At 43.7% G+C, this 18,907-nt stretch overlaps 1 protein-coding gene across 1 annotated transcript in view; it reads right to left on the bottom strand.

Moving 5' to 3' along the window:
• PITPNC1 (phosphatidylinositol transfer protein, cytoplasmic 1) overlaps window positions 1-18,907 on the bottom strand; it is a 163,459-nt gene that overhangs the window by 87,941 nt on the left and 56,611 nt on the right. Inside the window, exon 4 of the mRNA XM_006886271.1 lies at window positions 18,287-18,358. Within this exon, the coding sequence (XP_006886333.1) occupies window positions 18,287-18,358 (72 nt within the window). The remainder of the gene's footprint in view (window positions 1-18,286; window positions 18,359-18,907) is intronic.

The following is an 18,907-nucleotide window of genomic DNA, read 5'->3' as shown; positions in this document are numbered from 1 at the left end:
GTATCCAGTAGGAGTAACCAGCTAAGCTCCTGAACGGCTTCCCCAGTAAAGCCACACCTTCCCTTTGTCATATATAACTAACCACCTGTTATCTGGATGGGCAGGGGCTTGGCACAAGATAAAGCACACAGAGTTGGAACAGTCCTTTACACTGGACACTCTTAGTCACAAAAGTGCATGAAAATAAGTGTTACTCATTGTACATTCTGTCTCTCAGCACTCCTGATGCAAACAGACAAAGCAGGTACCAGAAGATGCAGTGTGCAACGGGCAGTTAGAGAAAAGACTTGGCGTAAGATTGTAGCTCTCAAAGATCTATACTCAAAGGGAGTCCACGAATCAGCATTGCACCCTTAATGATGTACATGAGAATAGATTTTTTTTTCCAATATTAAGAGCAAATCTTAGGAAGAGGAAGCAACAACATGCAGTTACACGACCTCTTAGCCAAAGAAGATGAAGGCACCCCCGAGCGCTGCCTGACTTCCCTGACCCTTTTTTTTTGGTCATCTTTTTCCAAATACAGTTTTATTTTAAAAAAGTGTTTAGAGCTTTTTGAATCACCAGAATAAAGAAGCATCGAACTGCAACCAAAAAAAAGTGTTTAACAATGGTCAGAAGGTTGACTTTGTCAAGGGGTGGATGACCCCTTTTCTCCCATAAAAACTTCCTAGAAAATCCAGAGTCCACTAAGACTTATTTCCATTGTCCATGGGGTCTACTGATACCAGTTTGGCAAGATTCTAAATTTCCCAATTAAAAAAACACCAGTCAACAACAAAAACTCTTTCAAGAAAATTTTTATAGAATTGACATTTTTTCAGGGTATATTCCAAGCAGTAAAAAAAAACAAAACACAAACCCCACCAAAAAAATATCCTGAAACATCACAGAATGGCAGGTCAGATAGATCCAAGGGTTTGTGTGACCCAGTAAAATTCAAAGACAGGTAGACAGATCTCTAGGCTGACCAGCCCCACTCCTTGAGACAATCAACCACTTACCATTAAAAAGGGCAGCATTTGCCCCCAAGAATAAAGCTTAAAGAAGATACAGGAGATTCTAGAAATGATATTCTTGTGGGGATTCCCAACACTCACATAGAATGCAAACTGTTGAATGGGAAAGCAGTTCTAGAGATGTACCCATCGCCATCAACATCCTGATGCTCTTGTCTCTGGTTGTTTCCCTGACCCTTTTAAAGCAACGTTGAACCAATAAGTTGGTTCAAAAACACAGCAAACCTGCACACAACAGAACGAAACCGCACCTGGGCCTGGGCCTTCCTCACAGGCCACTGTACAGGAGCCCACGGTTACAATCACTGTGGCAGTCACCTCATTGTCTCGGACCCCTTACCTTACCAAGCATGATGCTCTTCTCCAGGGGCTGCTGTTTTGTAATTTAAATTGCTACAAAAAGTCCACCAAAGGCATACCATGTGTGCAACTGGCGTGTCTGTTTTAGCGCCAACTAGTCCAAGAGACCCAGATGGTTTGAAGCAATTTTAGCTGGGAGCCGAAAATAAGCCTTCGCTTGTAGTTTCAAATTAAGTTACTGGGAAAATCAATCTCTCCAGTGTCCTTCAATTGTGAAGACCTTCATGAATACGTTTCATATTTCATGTCAATATTTCATTCTGGCTTTGACATGCCAACCGAGGTGACGCTGAGTTATTAACAAACTCGACTCAATGACAGATTCCTGATGGTCTTTGAACCTGGGCATGAGTGATAATAAAACATTTCACCACCAAATGGTCAATTATTTGGCCTCACCTCTAATTATATACCCTGGATGGCCTTTAGTTGATGCTTTTCAACATCTATTTATTAATAACCTGATTGGCATAGCTAAAGACAATGAAAATTATTCCAGATAATGGCCTGCATACTACACTGGGATTTATGACTGCCTCCTTGAGAGGTTAGGGACAAGAGAAAAAAAGATTCAGAAGCAGCTTCATAAAATGTCTGTTTAATAGGTTTATGTTCCAAATGGCTGTAAAAAGCTGCTGGAATATAAACAGGCCTTCAATAGGTATTAGTGTGTGTATGTTGGGGGAATGCTTTGAATATGATTTAATAGCGTAATATTGTTCAGGCAGAATGGTGATTGGTCTCAGAAGATCAAGTAGACTATTTGGTGAGCAGCAGCTGACATTCGGCATGGTTAACACGCAGAGCTGAGCCCCAGCAGAGGAGCAGATGGAAACAGCATCAAAAGGGGGGGAAATGCTTTCAAACTACATCCCTCGGAAATCATTAACTCTTTTTCCATAAAGTCAGCTCCTAGCTATCCCCTTGTCCCACTTTTCTTTCTTTTTTTTGAAAAGACCAAAATACTTGCTGAGACTTTGTCCTTGAAGGTGTTTATCAGCTGGAAGGCATCCAGGGATTTTTAGAGAGGACTCTTTTATAATGATGGAGGAGAAAGATTCAACAGTTGCCTTTGCAGAGAGCTCCAGTGGGCCATCTGCACTGCTAGGAAGCAGGCCAGTGCCCTGGAAAGTTAACTAACAAAAGCACCTTCTAGGCCCGAACAAGTGGACAGCTTACTATCCAGGGGCTTGCCTTTGGCAGAATCTGGTTCCCATGTGCTGACATGTGTGCATCACACACATTTCTACGTTTTAGGCAGGACGAGAGTACCATGCAGGATTTGTCAAACACAAGATGCGTTGGGTGCTGCTAAGCTGATGCTGACTCCCAACCACATCCTATGAGAAGTAGGACTAACTGCCCTTCTCTGAGGAAGTAGGACTAACTGCCCTTCTCTGAGGAAGTAGGACTAACTGCCCTTCTCTGGGCTATAGTCGTTACAGAATCGGATCAACAGATCTCATGGATGCACTGCGTGGATTCGAATCACCAACCTTTCAGTTAGCACAGAGGTATGTAGTCATTGTGTTCTCATTGTTCCATCAAGGTGATTACACCTCACAGTGATCCTATGAATCTTGCCCCATCCTGTGCTACCTTTACCGTCTCTCAGTGCTATAATCACTGGCTCAGTCCACCTGGTTAAGAGTCTCTTGGACCCTCCACCTTTCCCAGAATGATAACTGTTTCCAAGGACTGACCCCTGTGGACAACATGCCCAACATTTGTGAGATGAGTTTCCTCACTGGTGCTCTAAGGCGCCGCCTCGCTGCTCTTCCGTCAGGACAGGCCTGTGTGTTCTTCTGTCAGCCCCCGGGATGTTCAGGACTCTCCCCCAACATCCTAACAATTGCATCATCAAGAAAGAAAAAAAGAAATGATGCTACTGGTCATTTTAAGATGCCACTAACCCTAAAATGTATTCTATTATCCTCTCCCATTGTTGTTGAGTTCAGTCCAGCTTACCCTTCAGTGAGTTTCCAAGGCTGTAAATCGTACAGGAGAAGATGGCCTATCTTCTGAAGAGCAGTTGGTGGACTCAAACCACCAGAGAAGTGTGGCTTTTGAGTTCGCTGCCCACCTCCCTGTGGCCCACGCCACCAGCGCTCTCTATTCCAGTATTACTGTTGTTAGGTGCCGTCGACTCCAACCCACAGTGACTCTATGAACAACAGATCTGAATCCTGTTCTCTCCTGGGCCACCCTATCAACCTCGACACATTGGAGCCGACTGCCGTAGATGCTGTCTCAATCCATTTTGTTGAGAGTCTCTCTCTCTTTCGCTGACCCTCCGCCTCTCCAGGGAACAGCCTCTCCTGACATTATGTCCAAAGTATGTGAGATGAAGCTTTGCCATCCTTGGCTCCAAGGGGCAGCCGGTTGCATTTTCTCCGAGACATATCTGTTTGTTCTTAGGCAGTCCATGGGACTCCATTATTAGGGTTGTTAAAACATAAGAAGCAATCAGCACCTCAGAACCGAAGAAATACAGAAAAATCAATAACAGCTAACACGGCGAGCTTCTGCTGTGTGTACCAAGCACATGATTGTCACGATTAATTAATTTAATCCTCACAAGTAACCTACAGAAGAGCTATTTTTAAAAAATTAAAAGTGATTATCATAGGGTTGAAATTGACTGACTTAGCTGGCTCTCCACTGGTGTGAGGCTGTACAACACATGAGAGGAGATGGCTCATTTCTCCTTGGCCTCTTGGTGGATTCGAACTGCCAGCAGTTTGGCTTTTGGGTTAGCAACACAACTCCCTACAGACTAGGCCACCATGACACCCAGTCTACAGGGGCGAAAAGAGGTAAAATAACTTGCCTTAACCAGCTGCTAAGTGAGTGAGCCTGAATTAAACTAGCCAGTCAGCCTCCAGCACCCAGAGTCTTTATATCTGTACCATTCTGCCTCGATCTAGCTGATTTCTAACCGGGACCAAAAGACACAGGTGCTTCCTGCCCCTTGGAGCACAGTTGTGCCAAGCAGCCTCCCTCAGAGGGGAGAGAGACCCAGGAGAGGCTCTCCGACAGGCCGGAGGCCACTAGGCAGAGCGTCCAGGGCTCAAAGCTGTAACCACTCCCTCTCCTACCTGGACAGGTGAACTCAAAAGGGACATGTGACTTCTTAGCATCTTTTGTCTGTGGATGCCCCATGTTGGATGGCGGAAGAGAATTAGGAAGTGAAGACGGTGGAAATGTGAGAATTCAGTGCCTTCCCTCTAAAACGCCAACCAAACAATGGCTTGCTGTTGGGGTGGCTGTGACTCACAGCAAACCTCCTTTGAGTTTCCGAGATTTAAGGCACAATTGGAAGACTGTCTATCTTTCTTCCTTGGTGCTGCTGGTGGATTTGAACCATCAGAGAAGTGTGGCCTTTGGGTTGGCAGTGCAACTTGCCACGGGCTATGCCATCAGAGTTCCCTTCCCTCCAAAAGAACTCCTCAAATGGATTCTCTCACTTAGGAATCTCCAACAGTCGAACTAGGTGGATCTCAGGAAGACAAACTGATGTGAGAGATAAGAACCATCATTAATGAAGTTTATTTGTTCTTTTTCCCCTCACTCCCATGTCACAGCTAGTCCATTATCGTTATCATTGGACCACACAGTCTGTGGTCCAAGGGAGCTCTGGTGGCCTTGTGATAAGTAGTGCACTGCAATCCCAAAGGCATGCTGTTCAAATCCATCGGCTGCTCCATGGGAGAAGGATGGGCAGTCACCTCCCATCAGAAAACCCACAGGAAGGCCAGCTGTAGGTTGCACAGCCTTGCTTTAGGCCCTGTCTGTTCCAAAGTCTGTGAATTCTCTGAAAGTAGAGCATCACACTGCTCAATGAGCCTGCTTGCTTGAGGCAAGATTCCCGAAAGACCCAAAGCTTGGTGGCCATCACCTGCTACCATTGTCCAAGGTACGATAACTTTTCTCTACAAACATGAACACAAGAATGAAGCTCTGGGGAGCTCTGGTGGCCTAGTGGCAAGGAGCTGCAATACAATCCCAGAGGCACACGGTTTGAATCCACCAGATGCTATGCCGGGAAAAGGAGGGACAATCTCCTCCTGTACCAATCAGATCTGATTTGACGGTACACTCACACAAAAAATAAAAAAAAAAAGAATGAAGCTCTACGTAAATAAATGGGTGGCAAGCTTTCCTTCACACCATCCCCCCTCTTTTTAAGTGAAGGGTATTATTTCTCGAAAGTAATTAGGTCACTTTAGAAGTGGGAAAAAGCCTCAAAACAATTATTTGGGAAACAACTCCACTATCAGTGACTGGAGCTGAGAATGGGTCACTGTAGGATGAGAGGTCGAGTCTCAGGGAGCAGAAGAGCTGAATGAAGGTTTACTCCAAGGTCAAAAGACCAACATGTACCGACATGATACCAGCACCTGGTATCAAGGACCATGGAACCTGTAATCGTGCAACCATGTTTATCTACTATTTACCACTAAAAAGAAACATACGTTAACACACACGCAGGACTCGAGACTTGCCAGTAATTCTTTTTGTTGTCTGACTCAACAGTATTTCTGGCTGTGATGAATGAGATGAAGCCAGCTGGAGGGCACCTTACAAGAGCACAACAGGATTTTGCTGTATTTTATTTTTATTCTACCCCTTCCTTTTTATCTTAAGAAATAAATTTTACATGTAAAAGCAAAGACTATTTCTTTCACTTCACAGGCTGATGAAGACTATAAATTTGTTGGGAATCTGTTCTACATGCTTTAATATGGAGTGAGGTGGGGTTGGGACCACAGAGCGGACTACAACTCACAGTGGCCCTATTACCAACAGATAGATCTACACCTTTGTCCTGTCGGGCACCATCCTCGTCATCTGAAATGCTTGAGCCCACTGTTACAGTCTCTGGTCAATCCATCTAGTTGAGGGCGTTCCTCTATTTCTCTGAATTTCTACATTTTTCAGCATGATGTGCGACCTAATATTTTATTTATTCATATAAAATGTCAGTTGATCAAATGCCCTTTACGAAGAAATTGATCTTTTCACTGTTATGAGATGTCTCCTGTACTATGTAAAAAACTCTACCAATTTAGGCCTATCTCTATCTTCCTGTCAATAATATACTTTTTTTTTTAACTTGTTGTGTGCCTTTGAATCAGATCTGAATGGCACAGAGGAGACTGCCCCTCCTCCTCCAGTGGAGGATCTGGTAGATTTGAACCACACACCTTTGGGATTGCAGGGCAGCTTCTTGCCACTAGGCCACCAGAGCTCCAATAATACACTATCTTAATTAGTATGGGTTTGGTTTTTTTCCCTGGAAAGAAGCCTCTCTCTTCTTGTTCTTGGTTTAAGATTTGCCCTGGCTATTTTTTTATTTCCACTTTACCATATGTATACCGCAGTCAAATGATAATTTTGTTGGGATTTTAACTGGAATTATGTTTTATTTGAAGGCTAACTGAAGGAAAAAGTATTTTACAATAGTATTTAGGTTTTCCATCCATGAACATGGAATATTTTACCACTTATTCAAGCCTATTATTATGTCCTTTAACAAAAATTTTCTCTATACAAATTGAATTTGTGCCCGGGTACTTTAGAGTTGTGTTGAAGTTGTCAATGAGATCGTTCCAACGCCACATTTTCTAATGGCTCAGGTGTAAGGAGTTGCACTGCCAACCCAAAGGCACATGGTTCCAATACACCAGCCACTTAGCACGGGGAAGATGGGCCATGTCCTCCTGTGTGATTTACCATCTCTGAAAACCCACTAGAAGGTCAGCTATGAATTGGTTCTGACTCGATGGCACAAAACAGCAACAAAGGGTTGTTACTCATATTTGAGTACATTGCTGATCTTTACATTGATCTTCTATCTCGTAACCTTGCTGAACTGAGTCGAGTTCTATTTGTAGATTCTCATAGATTTCAATTTAGATACATTATCTATAATAAGGACAGCAACAAAGATTCCTGTTTGGTCATTTTCCTTTCCTTTCTATTGTATTTTTGTTTTCTGTTTCAATCTTTTGTTTGTATTATGATCATGGTCATTTAAATTTACATATACTTTCAAATTTACTGAAAGGTTACAAATGTATGAAAAACTTCAGAAGGCTCTTTACCCACATTCCTGGATTGTTAGCATCTGCTGTTTCCTTTGTAGTTCACGTTCAGAATAAGTTGCAGACAACTTGTCCCTTTACTCCTGTTTCTGTGTAAATTTCCCAAAGAACAAGGACATTCTCTCACACTGACCAAAATCAGAAATTTAATGTGACATAACACTATTAGCTAATCTGAGATCCATATTAAATTTCATCAGGTTTATCACAGTAATGTAATTTTGGTGATTTTCTCAACCTCCTCACGTTCAAGGTCCATCCAGAATCACACATTGCATTTCGTTTTCTTGCCTCTTTGGTCTCCTTTAACCAGAAATAATGCATCAGCCTTCGTCATCCATGACCTTGACATTCTAGAGACAGGGCAGTTATTTTATAGAACCTCATCAATTTGGGTTTGTCTGCTGTTTCCTTATGATTAGATTCAGGTCATGCATTTTTTTGACAGGAATACCACAGAAGTGATGCTGTGTCCTTTTAAGTACACCCTATCAGTACGTCCTTCATACACGTTTGCTTAGACTAGATAATATGAAGGGTACTTGGTGAAGGTGGTTTGTTTCTATATTTCAAGATTATTATTTTTTACTTTATAAGTAATTTGTGGAGAGATACTTTGAAAGTATGCAAGCAAATATTCCCTTATTATGGTTTTAGCATCCAATGATGACCGCTCTCTAACCTAATTAGCATGATGGTTGCAAATGGTGATTTTCTTCTACATTTGCCATTATTTTTTAAAATTATTATTATTATTGTGTAAGTGTACCGTCAAATCAGATCTGACTGGTACAGGAGGAGATTGCCCCTCCTTCCCCGGCAGAGCATCTGGTGGATTCGATACGTGCGCCTCTGGGATTGTAGTTGCAGCTCCTTGCCACTAGGCCACCAGAGCTTCCCTACATTTGCCATTATTTCGTCTACATTTATTAGCTGGTCCTCTACCATAAGGAAGATCTTACACTTTCCTCCATTTTCTTATTATTTTCCTCTTCCAGTCCTATGGACTCATTGATCCTTATTTTATTCAATGGGTCACAAGCAGATAGACGTGTGCGTGTTAGTATCCACTTTTTGCTCACACACAGGAAGCAAGCCTTGGGGAGCTTCACACATCTGTGTGCCGTCACGATGCAGAAGCCTGTTTACCGTCTCTGCATTAGTCCATCTTCATACCACGTGCGACCAAAGTGAACAGTCTTTTTTCTCTTACGGCATCGCTTTTTGTTTCCCCTCTAACCTGTGGGCTAGGAGAGGTAACAGCGGGCATTCCTGTCAGGTTTCTCACCTGGTTTACTCATCCATCTTTCATTCTGTCATTCAACACAAACCTTTTTTGAGCATTGGCTATGTATCGAGTGTTCAAGGTACAAGCATAACAAAAATGACGTGATGCCTGCCCACATAGGGCTTCTGACTAATTGGAGAGAGAAACAGTTAAAGTGGCAACAGTAATCCTGTCCAGTAAGGGCTGTGCAGGCACATAACTCGGGACTGAACCCTTGGAAGGGATGTAAATTTACAAATCCAGCCTGGATTATCTCCATCTCTTCAAAGCTTCGAGACAAAATGTAGATCACTTAGAAAAAAAAAATCTAGGATTTCTGAAATTCAAAGTCTTTATAAACATCTCTTGAGTGACCATTCCCAACTCTGATGCAGCTACAAGTCTTGATTAGGTTCATATTTTCCTGTTTCATTAATGAAATCAGAGCGATACTGAGGAGAACAGATTATTGAACATTTCTGCATCGTGGCTTATCGTTGCTTTATATGCCAGTCAGTCACTCGTGACTCATAGAAAACTTATGTAAAATAGCCCTGAAACCTGCTCTATCCTGTGCCAACTTTATTATTTCTGACACACCTACTTCCATCATCCCAGTCACTGAATCAGTCCACCTCATTGAGGGTCTTCCTCTTTTGTTCTGTCCCTCCACCCTTCTAAGCATGATGTCCCTCTCCAAGGACTGGTCCCTTGTTGCAACATGCCCTGTGTATGTTAGACTGTGACTCTGAGTAAGAGAAGTGACATCTCATTAAAACACATAAATACTTCCTCTATTTTAATAAGTTTTTTAAAAGAGAAAAATAGATGTCTAATTTTTTTTCAGCCAAGGTCTGTGAGAATGAATAATCAGCACAATCCTTCATTCTGAAATAAGTTGGCATATGTCTAGTAAGAACAAGGATGTGCTCGTGTGTATACAAACTAGAATGATCACAGACAAGAAACTTGATAGTGATTAATATAGGGTCCATATTGAAATTTCCCCAATTGCCTCATTAACATATTTTCTTGGTCCCTGTTTCCTTGCCCTCACCCAAAAAATTCAGAGTCCAAACAAGGAAGAGGTATTATATTGAAATTTCAAAGTTATTTCGTTGTCTTTCATCTAAGACAGTTCTCTAAGTTTGTGTTTTGTATTTGTTGGCATGTTCATGTAAAGTTTTGGGGTTTGTTTTTTGGGTCTTTGTTATTCATTTTCCAGATTTCAGATGCACAGCTAGTGACTGAAAAAGACCATGACCTTATTTAGATGCACTTTAGTCTGCAAACTAATGGCATCATTGCTCCTCTGTATTTTAGAGGGGTCCGTGACAGCAGGCTTACCCAAGGCAGTATTGAAAAATATGGAACTTTCATGAATTTGCATGCCATCTTTTCGCAGGGGCCATACAAATCTTCTCTGCAGCGTTCCAATTTTAGTATATGCGCCGCCAAAGCGAGCATTCATGTAAATTTTTATAGAGTGTCCTTCAATTTGGACTTGTCCAGCTGTTTCCTCATGACCAAATTCATGTTACACTTTATTGGCAAGGATAATCCATCGGTGATGTGTCCTTTTGAGCATGGCACAATGGAAGGTACATAATAGGTCATTTTGTCCTATTACTAGTGATGCTAATTTTGCTTACTTGATGGTATCCACTAGATGTCTTTACTGTTTGTAACACAGAATCTATGGGGTGATACTTTGTGACAGTTTGACTTTCCTGAGCTTCATGCTTCACTCAGTGAATTCGGCTTCCACGGATGATTTCTTTCCTCACTCAACCATCATACTTCAGAAGCTGTAGGGTGGTCGGCTAGCCCTTGAGACTTGGTATTACTTTTCTACATCTAACCTCTGGTTTCCCAGCATTGATTCAGTGTTGTTCGCTTGACCAGTCTGGTTAACTGACTTCTTAACACTTGGTACTAGGTCATCAGCAGGGGCAAGACTTTTAAATCTATCACAGTCCTATGATCCAGGGAAATTCACTACCTTCAAATACAATCCATTTTTCCCAGACCTCAAAATGATACCATTAGATGCAGACTGGAGAAGGACAATGACTTTCTACTTAATGGGTTCAGAGTGGATAATAATACTTCCAAACTGCCAATAAGGGGGGAGGTTTGTGCAAACATCTTTTTAGCATGCACTGACTTATTAGAGAAAATTGGAGATTCTGTAGGTGGCTGGTTATAATAACTGGAGGTTAAAAACAACCACAGAAGTTGAAGGAATTGGAGAATGTGTCTAAAAATAAAGCAAACAATATTTTCTTTCTTTAATCTCCAATTACAGGCCACTTAAGGAAAAGATTCTTGTCAATATAGACTCTACAATTCTCGCAGGCACCCCTGCTTTGCAAAAGGATTATTTTGGACAAAGACTGATTTCTGTTGGATTTGATGTTTGGTAGGAGAGGGAGGAAAAGAAGAATGACTCCCTGGATTCTTTAATTTCAGTACATTTTGCAATGAATGTGTTGATAAATTACTTAATCACACATCCATCCTTGCCGCCCTCTTGTTTTTACAAATAATAATTCTAATAAGAAAAACTCAACGACGACGACGACTGTTGTAAAAACAAGCTTTTCCCACATGCATCATGTCTTGATGATGAAACTCCTTTTTGCTAGCTGATAACTTCCAATGGAAACTACCTGCAGTCAAAGGTAGAACTGTTTTGCTTTCTGTGCAAGGCAGTGCAGGCTGAGGTGTCATGGCATTGAGGTGTCGACTCAATTCATATACAGGAGGCACCCAAGGGAAGACACACCCTACGAATCTTTCTCTGGCAGACATTTTTGGTTGATTAAGTGAGGTGATCTCATCTAAAACTAAGCACAACTCCTTGACTGAGAATGACCCTTAACCAAGGAGCAAAGTTAAGAATCAGAAGCTAGAAACAAAAGCCAGAGAAGGGTCTACTCAGGGCCAGGACATTCTTTCATCTGAATCCTTTTTTGTCGTCCCCTCCCCCCTCACCTGTCTCCATAGGTGAGTCTGTCCATTTAAATCTTTGAATCATGACCTAGACCTCTCCTTAGGTCCTAAACACATATCCTCAAAGCTATCTACCATTTTTACGTGGAAGCCTCACTGGCATGTTAAGTTGACTGTGTCCAGAAGGCACCTCTTGACCCCCCAGCACCTGCGCCATCTTCACTCTGGCAATGGTGTGCAACCTTCCGATACACCACATCAACCGAAGAGAACGTCCCCGGGTGTGCTGGCCGCTCCCCTCTTTCTCCATGGCTGTCCCTCCATTCCCATCCACTCTGGTCAGTTTTGACCTGGATTACCACAACCCCCTGCAAACGGAACTTCCTGCTTCTCTTCTTGCCTTCCTGCCTCCCATTCTCTACGAAAGAGCCAAAGCAAACACATGAAAACATAAATCACTCGCTGTAATGTGATAACCTAGACTAGGATCCTGCCATGAAAAAACACAATAGAAACACCTGGTGAAACGGGAACTGATTCTTAGTTTAGTTCCTAGTATTGGGCCAATGTAAATAAATGCTATATGTTGACAAACGAGCTATGGTTATTGAAGACATTAACATCAGGGGGAGCTGGGTGAAGGGTACATGGGGATTCCCTTAGGCTGCCTTTGCACCTCACTGTTGCTGTTGTAATTGTTGTTATGTGCCATCAAGTCACCTGCGAGCCATAGCAACCCTATGTACGATAGCTCTGAACTCTGCCCGACCCTGACCCAGTCTCACCGACTCGACACATCTAGTCCCATTGCCCCAGTGACAGTGTCAAACCATCTCATCTGGGGTCTTCCCCTCCTACGCTTCACTAGAAATTTAAAATGATTCCAAAATATGCTACTGAAGCAGAACTCACCCACAGCGACCACCCCCCCACCCCAAGCAGGTTTTCAGAGGCTGTAAATCACCCAGGAGGCGACTGCTCATCTTTCTCCCTCAGAGCAGTTGGTGGATTTGAACCTGCAGTCAAAGGTAGAACTGTTTTGTTTTCTGTGCAAGGCAGTGCAGGCTGAGGTGTCATGGCATTGAGGTGTCAACTCAATTCATATACAGGAATTGGCAGCACAACTCCTTATTCACGAGAATTTTTATTTGGATAATGAATCCAAATCTACAATTAAACAAGATCCCCAGGTAGTTTTTATATATCTCCAGATAATTCTTATGCACAAATAGACATTACCTGGGGACCTTGTTCTCAATTCAAATGCAGTGTATCTGGGGTGGAAAAACCAAACCCGAGCGAAGGAGGGTGGGTGTGTTATGCCCTTCCTGTGTCTTGGCTGTGTTTGCTTCTAAACAGGTGTGCTGCAGTCAGGACAACGGAATCGGATTTCCACTGTGTGATCCAGGCACGAATCTCTGTTCAGCGTCTCAGGTGCGTGCACGTGCAGCTGAGGCTGAGAGCCACCGCTGGACTGGAGTCTGGTCGGGGTGGAAGCAGACGTGGAGGCAAGCTGCCCCTTGTTAATCCCGATGAACTCCAGTAACCCGGCAGCAGCGGGCACCTGAGCGGCCTCGATTTGAGCTCAACCCCACGGTGCTAAGCACTGGCTCTCCCAGATCTAGATTTAGAGCCTTGGACAAACAACCAAATCTTACCTTGGCAGGGCCTCCTCCCCTCCAGCACTAACTAAGCCCGAAATAATCCCCATCAGTATGTGCCTAGAACAAACGAACCTGATTAAAGACCACTTCTCCATTGTGCTTCCTGGCTGATGTGATCACGGTTTGCAGGTTTCCATAATAAGAGACAAGTTTTACTTTAAGGAGAAGGTGTTATTTATGTCTAAGCCACCCTGCCATTGTGCTTAAAAAAAAAAAGGATATTGAGTCATGTGCAAAAGATCATGTCTATGGTAATTGAGAATAAGGTGACAGCATGTACGGTACTCAACCAGTAACCAATATGATTATAACCACCGCCTTTCAATTTAATTATGGCTTCTTATCGTCATCAATTTCATGAAGGTTTTTGGCAGGTAGGGAAGGAAACAAGGATCAGAAAGCCGTATAAAGGATGGGAGCTGCATGATAAGGCCATACACCTAGCGCATGCAAGAAGATGAACTGGGTTTATGAAATCGTTTGGCACATGAGGAGATGAGAAATAGCCGTTTCTGCACTGCTTTCTGCTTTAATAACTCTGCTTCCCTCCATCGCCACCTCCCCTTAGCCTAAACCAGACAAGGAGCATGCCAGCACATGATGGGTGCTGAAGGCTCCAGATTCTTTGTTTTTAAATATTTTACTGTGTTTCAGGTGAAAGTTTACATAGCAAATGAGGTTCCCTGTTTAGTCACTGTTACACAACTTGTTCCATGACACTGGTTACGTTTTTCATGCCCTGTCAACATTCACATTATTTCCATTCTTTGTATCCTGTTTCCATTAGTCTAGCTCCCTTACCCCTGCCTTGTTTCTCTTCTTTGTTTTAGGGCAAATGGTGACTGTTTGGTCCCATAGAGTTGACTGATTTAAGGGAGGACAGTATTCATGGGTCAGCTTGTTTATTTTATACACCAATCTATTATGTGGCTGAAAGGTGATCACCAAGCTGTTTTAGGTCCAAGTTCAAAGGGAATTTTACGGGGATAGACGTAGAGGTTCCACTAGACGCTACTGGCCCAGCAAATCTGGCTTTTTGTTTGTTTATTTTAGAAATCTGAATTTTGTGCTAATGTTTTCTCTTACTCATACTGGTCTCTTTTAACATGGCTTCATGGTTGATATTAGTAGTTGGCATCAACTAGTTCTTTTATGCTAAATTTAAAAGAAGTTCTCATGGGCTTTTGCCATATTTTTCACATATAATGTGAAGAGCTCTAGTGACCTAAAAGGTAGAGAACTGCACTGTCAACCCAAAGGCATATGGTTTGAATCCACCAGCAGCTCTGTGGGAGAAAGATGGGCAGTCTCCTCCTGTGCGATTTACTGTCTCTGAAAACAAGCTGGAGGGTCTGCTCTGAGTTGGTCACAACTCAATGGGAGTAAGAATAAAATGAAATGAAGGTGAATAATGCACGTAGGAGACTAATTCGAGAGAGCGTTGTTAAGTTTGTAAAACAAAACAAAAAAATACACAACATGCAGGTTATTTGTGTCAAGGTAGCGTTGTCCTGTGGGCTGATATTTCCCTTCAGTCTTTAGTTTCTTTCATTATCCTTTGCTCCAGATGGGAAGAGATTAAGAGGTGAATCTGAGATGGCCACTTGCAAGGTTTTAAGACCCCAGAGGCCACTCACTGACCTAAGGTGCGTTCACTGTACATCTGAACTACAGTTTGCTTATCTCTTCATCCATTCATGAGTGCTTGGTTTGCTGTCATCATTTTGCTACTATGCATAACTGTGCAGGGAGCAGGAGTGCGTGTATGCCCGCTTGTGTCAATGAGCTTACAGCACATACAAACCCAGGACTGGACTTGCCACATCATAAGCTATTTCTCTTTCTAACTTTTGTGCTCAAGCTGTGTTCTCCTCTCCACAGTGGTTGTATCATTCTCCACCCCAATAGAAATGTAAGAGAGTTCTGGAAGGCTCAAGTTTTGACCCCTGCACCAATTCTCTTTTTAGTAACTAAAATACTATTGTTTTCATTTCTGATTTAGAAGCATTACCAATTCTGAGTGAAAACTGAGGGTGCCTTCTTCTTTCATCTCCCTGGGGCCAAGCTCAGGCCAGTTGGGGGATCATCAGCTGCTGTTAAATATGTAAATGAGAAGATGAGAGATCTGCCAGAGGAGAAGTCTAATCAGGTGGGGACGTGTGGACTGACCATTTGGATCAGTGGCCTGAGGAGCAAGACCTGGGGGCTCCCTGGGGCACAGCCAGGCAGTGGAGGGGTGGGGCTCCTTCACAGTAACAACCCGGCAGAGCGTGGATCTGAGAAAGTTTGACACTGAAGTTGACCAAACTGTGTCCTCTGACAAGGCAGGCTTCCGTCTGAAGCCCTGGTGCCTGTGTGCGTGATCTCCTTGGAAACAATTTGTCATGGACTGAACTGTGCTTTCCCAAAAGATGTGTTCACTTGGCTGCGCCGTGATTCTCAGTCATGTAATGATAAGCCAATCAGCTGTAAAAGGATTAATACGCGTGGGTAGCAACACCCTTAATCTCAGCACAGCCCTGATGTGAAGTAAGCGCAAGTTCCATGAGGCGTGTCCGGCACCATCACTTATTTTAAAGAGATTTAAGCGGCACAGAGTGAAAGGGGACCCTGGCACCACCAGCAAAGAAGAGCTGAGTCCTCTGGACTCAAGTCCCTCCAGCGGGAAACTTCCTTCAACATGTGGGATTGGTAGGCATGTGGAGATCTCCAGGGAACATTGAGACTCGGACCTCCCTCCAAAGGCAGCAGAGAAGGAAACCCTTTAGAACCAGCAGCCTAAATTCAAACTGAGCAACCACCCACTCTCTGAGGAGCACACTTCTGTTGGTTAAAGAAATCGCTTGTGGTAGGTCTGTTAGTGGAGCCAACGGGAGGCCGAGCTAAACTGCTCCCTGGAGGTCATCATCCTGGGGCACTAACCATGCTTTGGCTGAATTTAGTATGAGATGAGTGTCCCTGGTGGCTGGATTCTTCTCCCCTCTGGAAAGTTCCAGGAACTCTGGAGAAAGTCTATGCCTAGGACAGCTGGTGGGGAGGTCTATCATATGGATGGGCATATTTTGAGAGCCGGCAGGTGCTATTCTGATTTGAGTCTTTCTTTAGGAAGCTCTGGTGGCCCAGTGGATAGGGAGTTGTGCTGCGACACAGAGGTGGGGGGTTTGAATCCACCGGCTGGATTCCAAGGCAGAAAGATGGACATCTCCTCCCGTGTGATTTATAGCCTCAGAGAACTGACTAGAGAGGCAGCTCTGAGTTGGTTCTACCTAATTGCCAATGAGAAATCACAGGTTGCATTTTCCCCTGTAAAAATAAGACGGTAAAAAAAAAATAGGTATGATGGTAAACACTTTCCACTTTGCAGATCATACGCTCCATTGCACCTACTCAAGCCTGCCTTTGTAGTACAAAGCTGTCACAGATAATATGCAAATGCAAGTGTGGCTAGGTTCCAATGAAAACTCAGTTACCAAAAAAGTAATCTGCTGATTCTGATAAACGCCAAGTTCCCTGACATCATTTGTGAAGCTAAAGTCAAGTCAGTTTCTGTCTACAGATGCATCCACAGTGGAGGCCGTCCACAAACGCTCACAACGCTCTCTGGAGGCTGACCAGCAGTGACTCTTCAGACCAAAACAAAGTACCAACCTTTCAACTCTCTCACTGCACGGACGTTCTCTTCTCAGCTAAACGGCACATACCTGACGGCTGGGGAACAACCCCAGCAACTCATGAGGAGCCCTGGTCGTGCAGTGGTTAAAGCACTTGCTGCTAACACACACACACCCCCCTCCGCCCCAAATCCGTGAACCTAACACGCCTGCCACTCGGCACGAGAAAGATGGGCCAGTACGCTTCTGTAAAGCTCGACAGCCTTGGAAACCCTCTGGGACAGTTCCACTCTGTCCTACAGGGTCACTAGGACCTGGAATTCACAGGACAGCAGTGGTTTTGGCTTTGTTTATAAAAAAAGAATGTGTGTCCTCGTTTAGCAGGCTGGTGTAAAATGCAGTTCTCACTTGAGGCCAAGCTCCTTGAAGATGTTACCTTCTTTGGGACCTCCTCTGTCTCTGGGCAATAATCCCCACAATGTAGCTCAAGAGACTATCCAGGTGGTCATACGCCGAGGGAGGGTCTCCCCTGATCCAGTAATTCACCCACAAGGAAAAGGGGGTCTAGAAATGGACTCTCCCAGCAGGAGGAGTCTGGAGGCAAAAGCCGGGTCAGAACATAGATCTTAAGCAACAGTAATAAACAAAGTACTCTGCTCAAAGTTACTAAGACTTGGATGCCTAAGGAGGTAAGTATTCTGCAGGACACACCCTAATTTTTTTTTTCATTTTTATTGTATTATTTTTACGTGTACTGTCAAATCAGATCTGACTGATACAGGAGGAGATTGCCCCCTCCTTCTCCAGCAGAGCATCTGGTGGATTTGAACCACGTACCCCTGGGATTGCAGTGCAGTGTCTTGCCACTAGAGCTCCCTGACACACCCTAATTTTAAGGTAGAATATATATATGTGAATGTAAAAATAGTCCAGCAGTTATATACAATATGCATACACAGTTGATTACATTTATTTTCTAGGTCAGCATTACCCATTGAGAATGAACAAGCCAAGGGGAGAAACCAAATCCTGGTCTTCTGAGTTCCCAACGTCTTACCAGCTCTGAGCACTTCCACTCCACACAAAGGCTCATAGAAAGTGCATAAACAAACAGAAGAAAGAAAAACTGGACCACAAAATAACTCCAAGAGTAGAAATAGCCTCAGAAGCTAAGGGTGGCTCTTCTCTGAAGTCCTAGGCCCAGATGCAGCTAATGGCCCAGTCCCACGCAGGCCCGGGGCAAGAACCGTGACCCTCAGAGCCCAAGACACCAAGCTTAGGAGGGGTCAAGGCGGGTACTCACGCTGTTGTTGCTTCCCTTGTTGTCCTCGTACTTGGTTTCTATGTGAATGGAGAATTTTGGCAGAAAGGAACACTGTGGAGAGACAAGGGAGAGGCTGGTTAGCTTTGCATTTTCTCCCTTCACGTACTCAATGTTGCCTCTGCACGCTCTGCTGACTGTGTAGCTCAGGGCAGCGGTGGACAGCAGAAATGGTAAGGCACTAAACCAGTCTCCGCATTCAGGCAGGAAAAGGTGCCTTAGGGGACTGAACACAATTCCTCCCAGAAGTCAAACCAAGAGATTAACCAGGAGGGTAAGTGGTTGCCAGTTGCCGAGGATGTTTCCCAAATGAGTATGAATCCTCTCATCACTGAAATGGACTTAGGAGGGCGACACTCTGACACAGAGGCCAGCTGTAGTCACAGGGGGCTGACTTTGGGGAGCACTTGCTCCTCCCTCTCTAGAGTATCTCTCTCTCTGTATATCCTAAACAACATGCCCCCTGGAAACTCTATGCACTTTGATAAATGACGATAGTTACAGAAAGGCTTCAGGCCTTTTGTTCATAGGGTCACTATGAGTCATGCTTGACTTGATGGCAATCAACAACCACCACACACACACACACACACACACACACAC

The sequence above is a fragment of the Elephantulus edwardii genome, unplaced genomic scaffold (genome assembly GCF_000299155.1).
Source record: "Elephantulus edwardii isolate Elephantulus edwardi_28Jun2011 unplaced genomic scaffold, EleEdw1.0 scaffold00048, whole genome shotgun sequence".
In the NCBI taxonomy this organism is placed as follows: Eukaryota; Metazoa; Chordata; class Mammalia; order Macroscelidea; family Macroscelididae; genus Elephantulus; species Elephantulus edwardii.
This window is presented reverse-complemented; position numbering and strand designations above follow the sequence as displayed.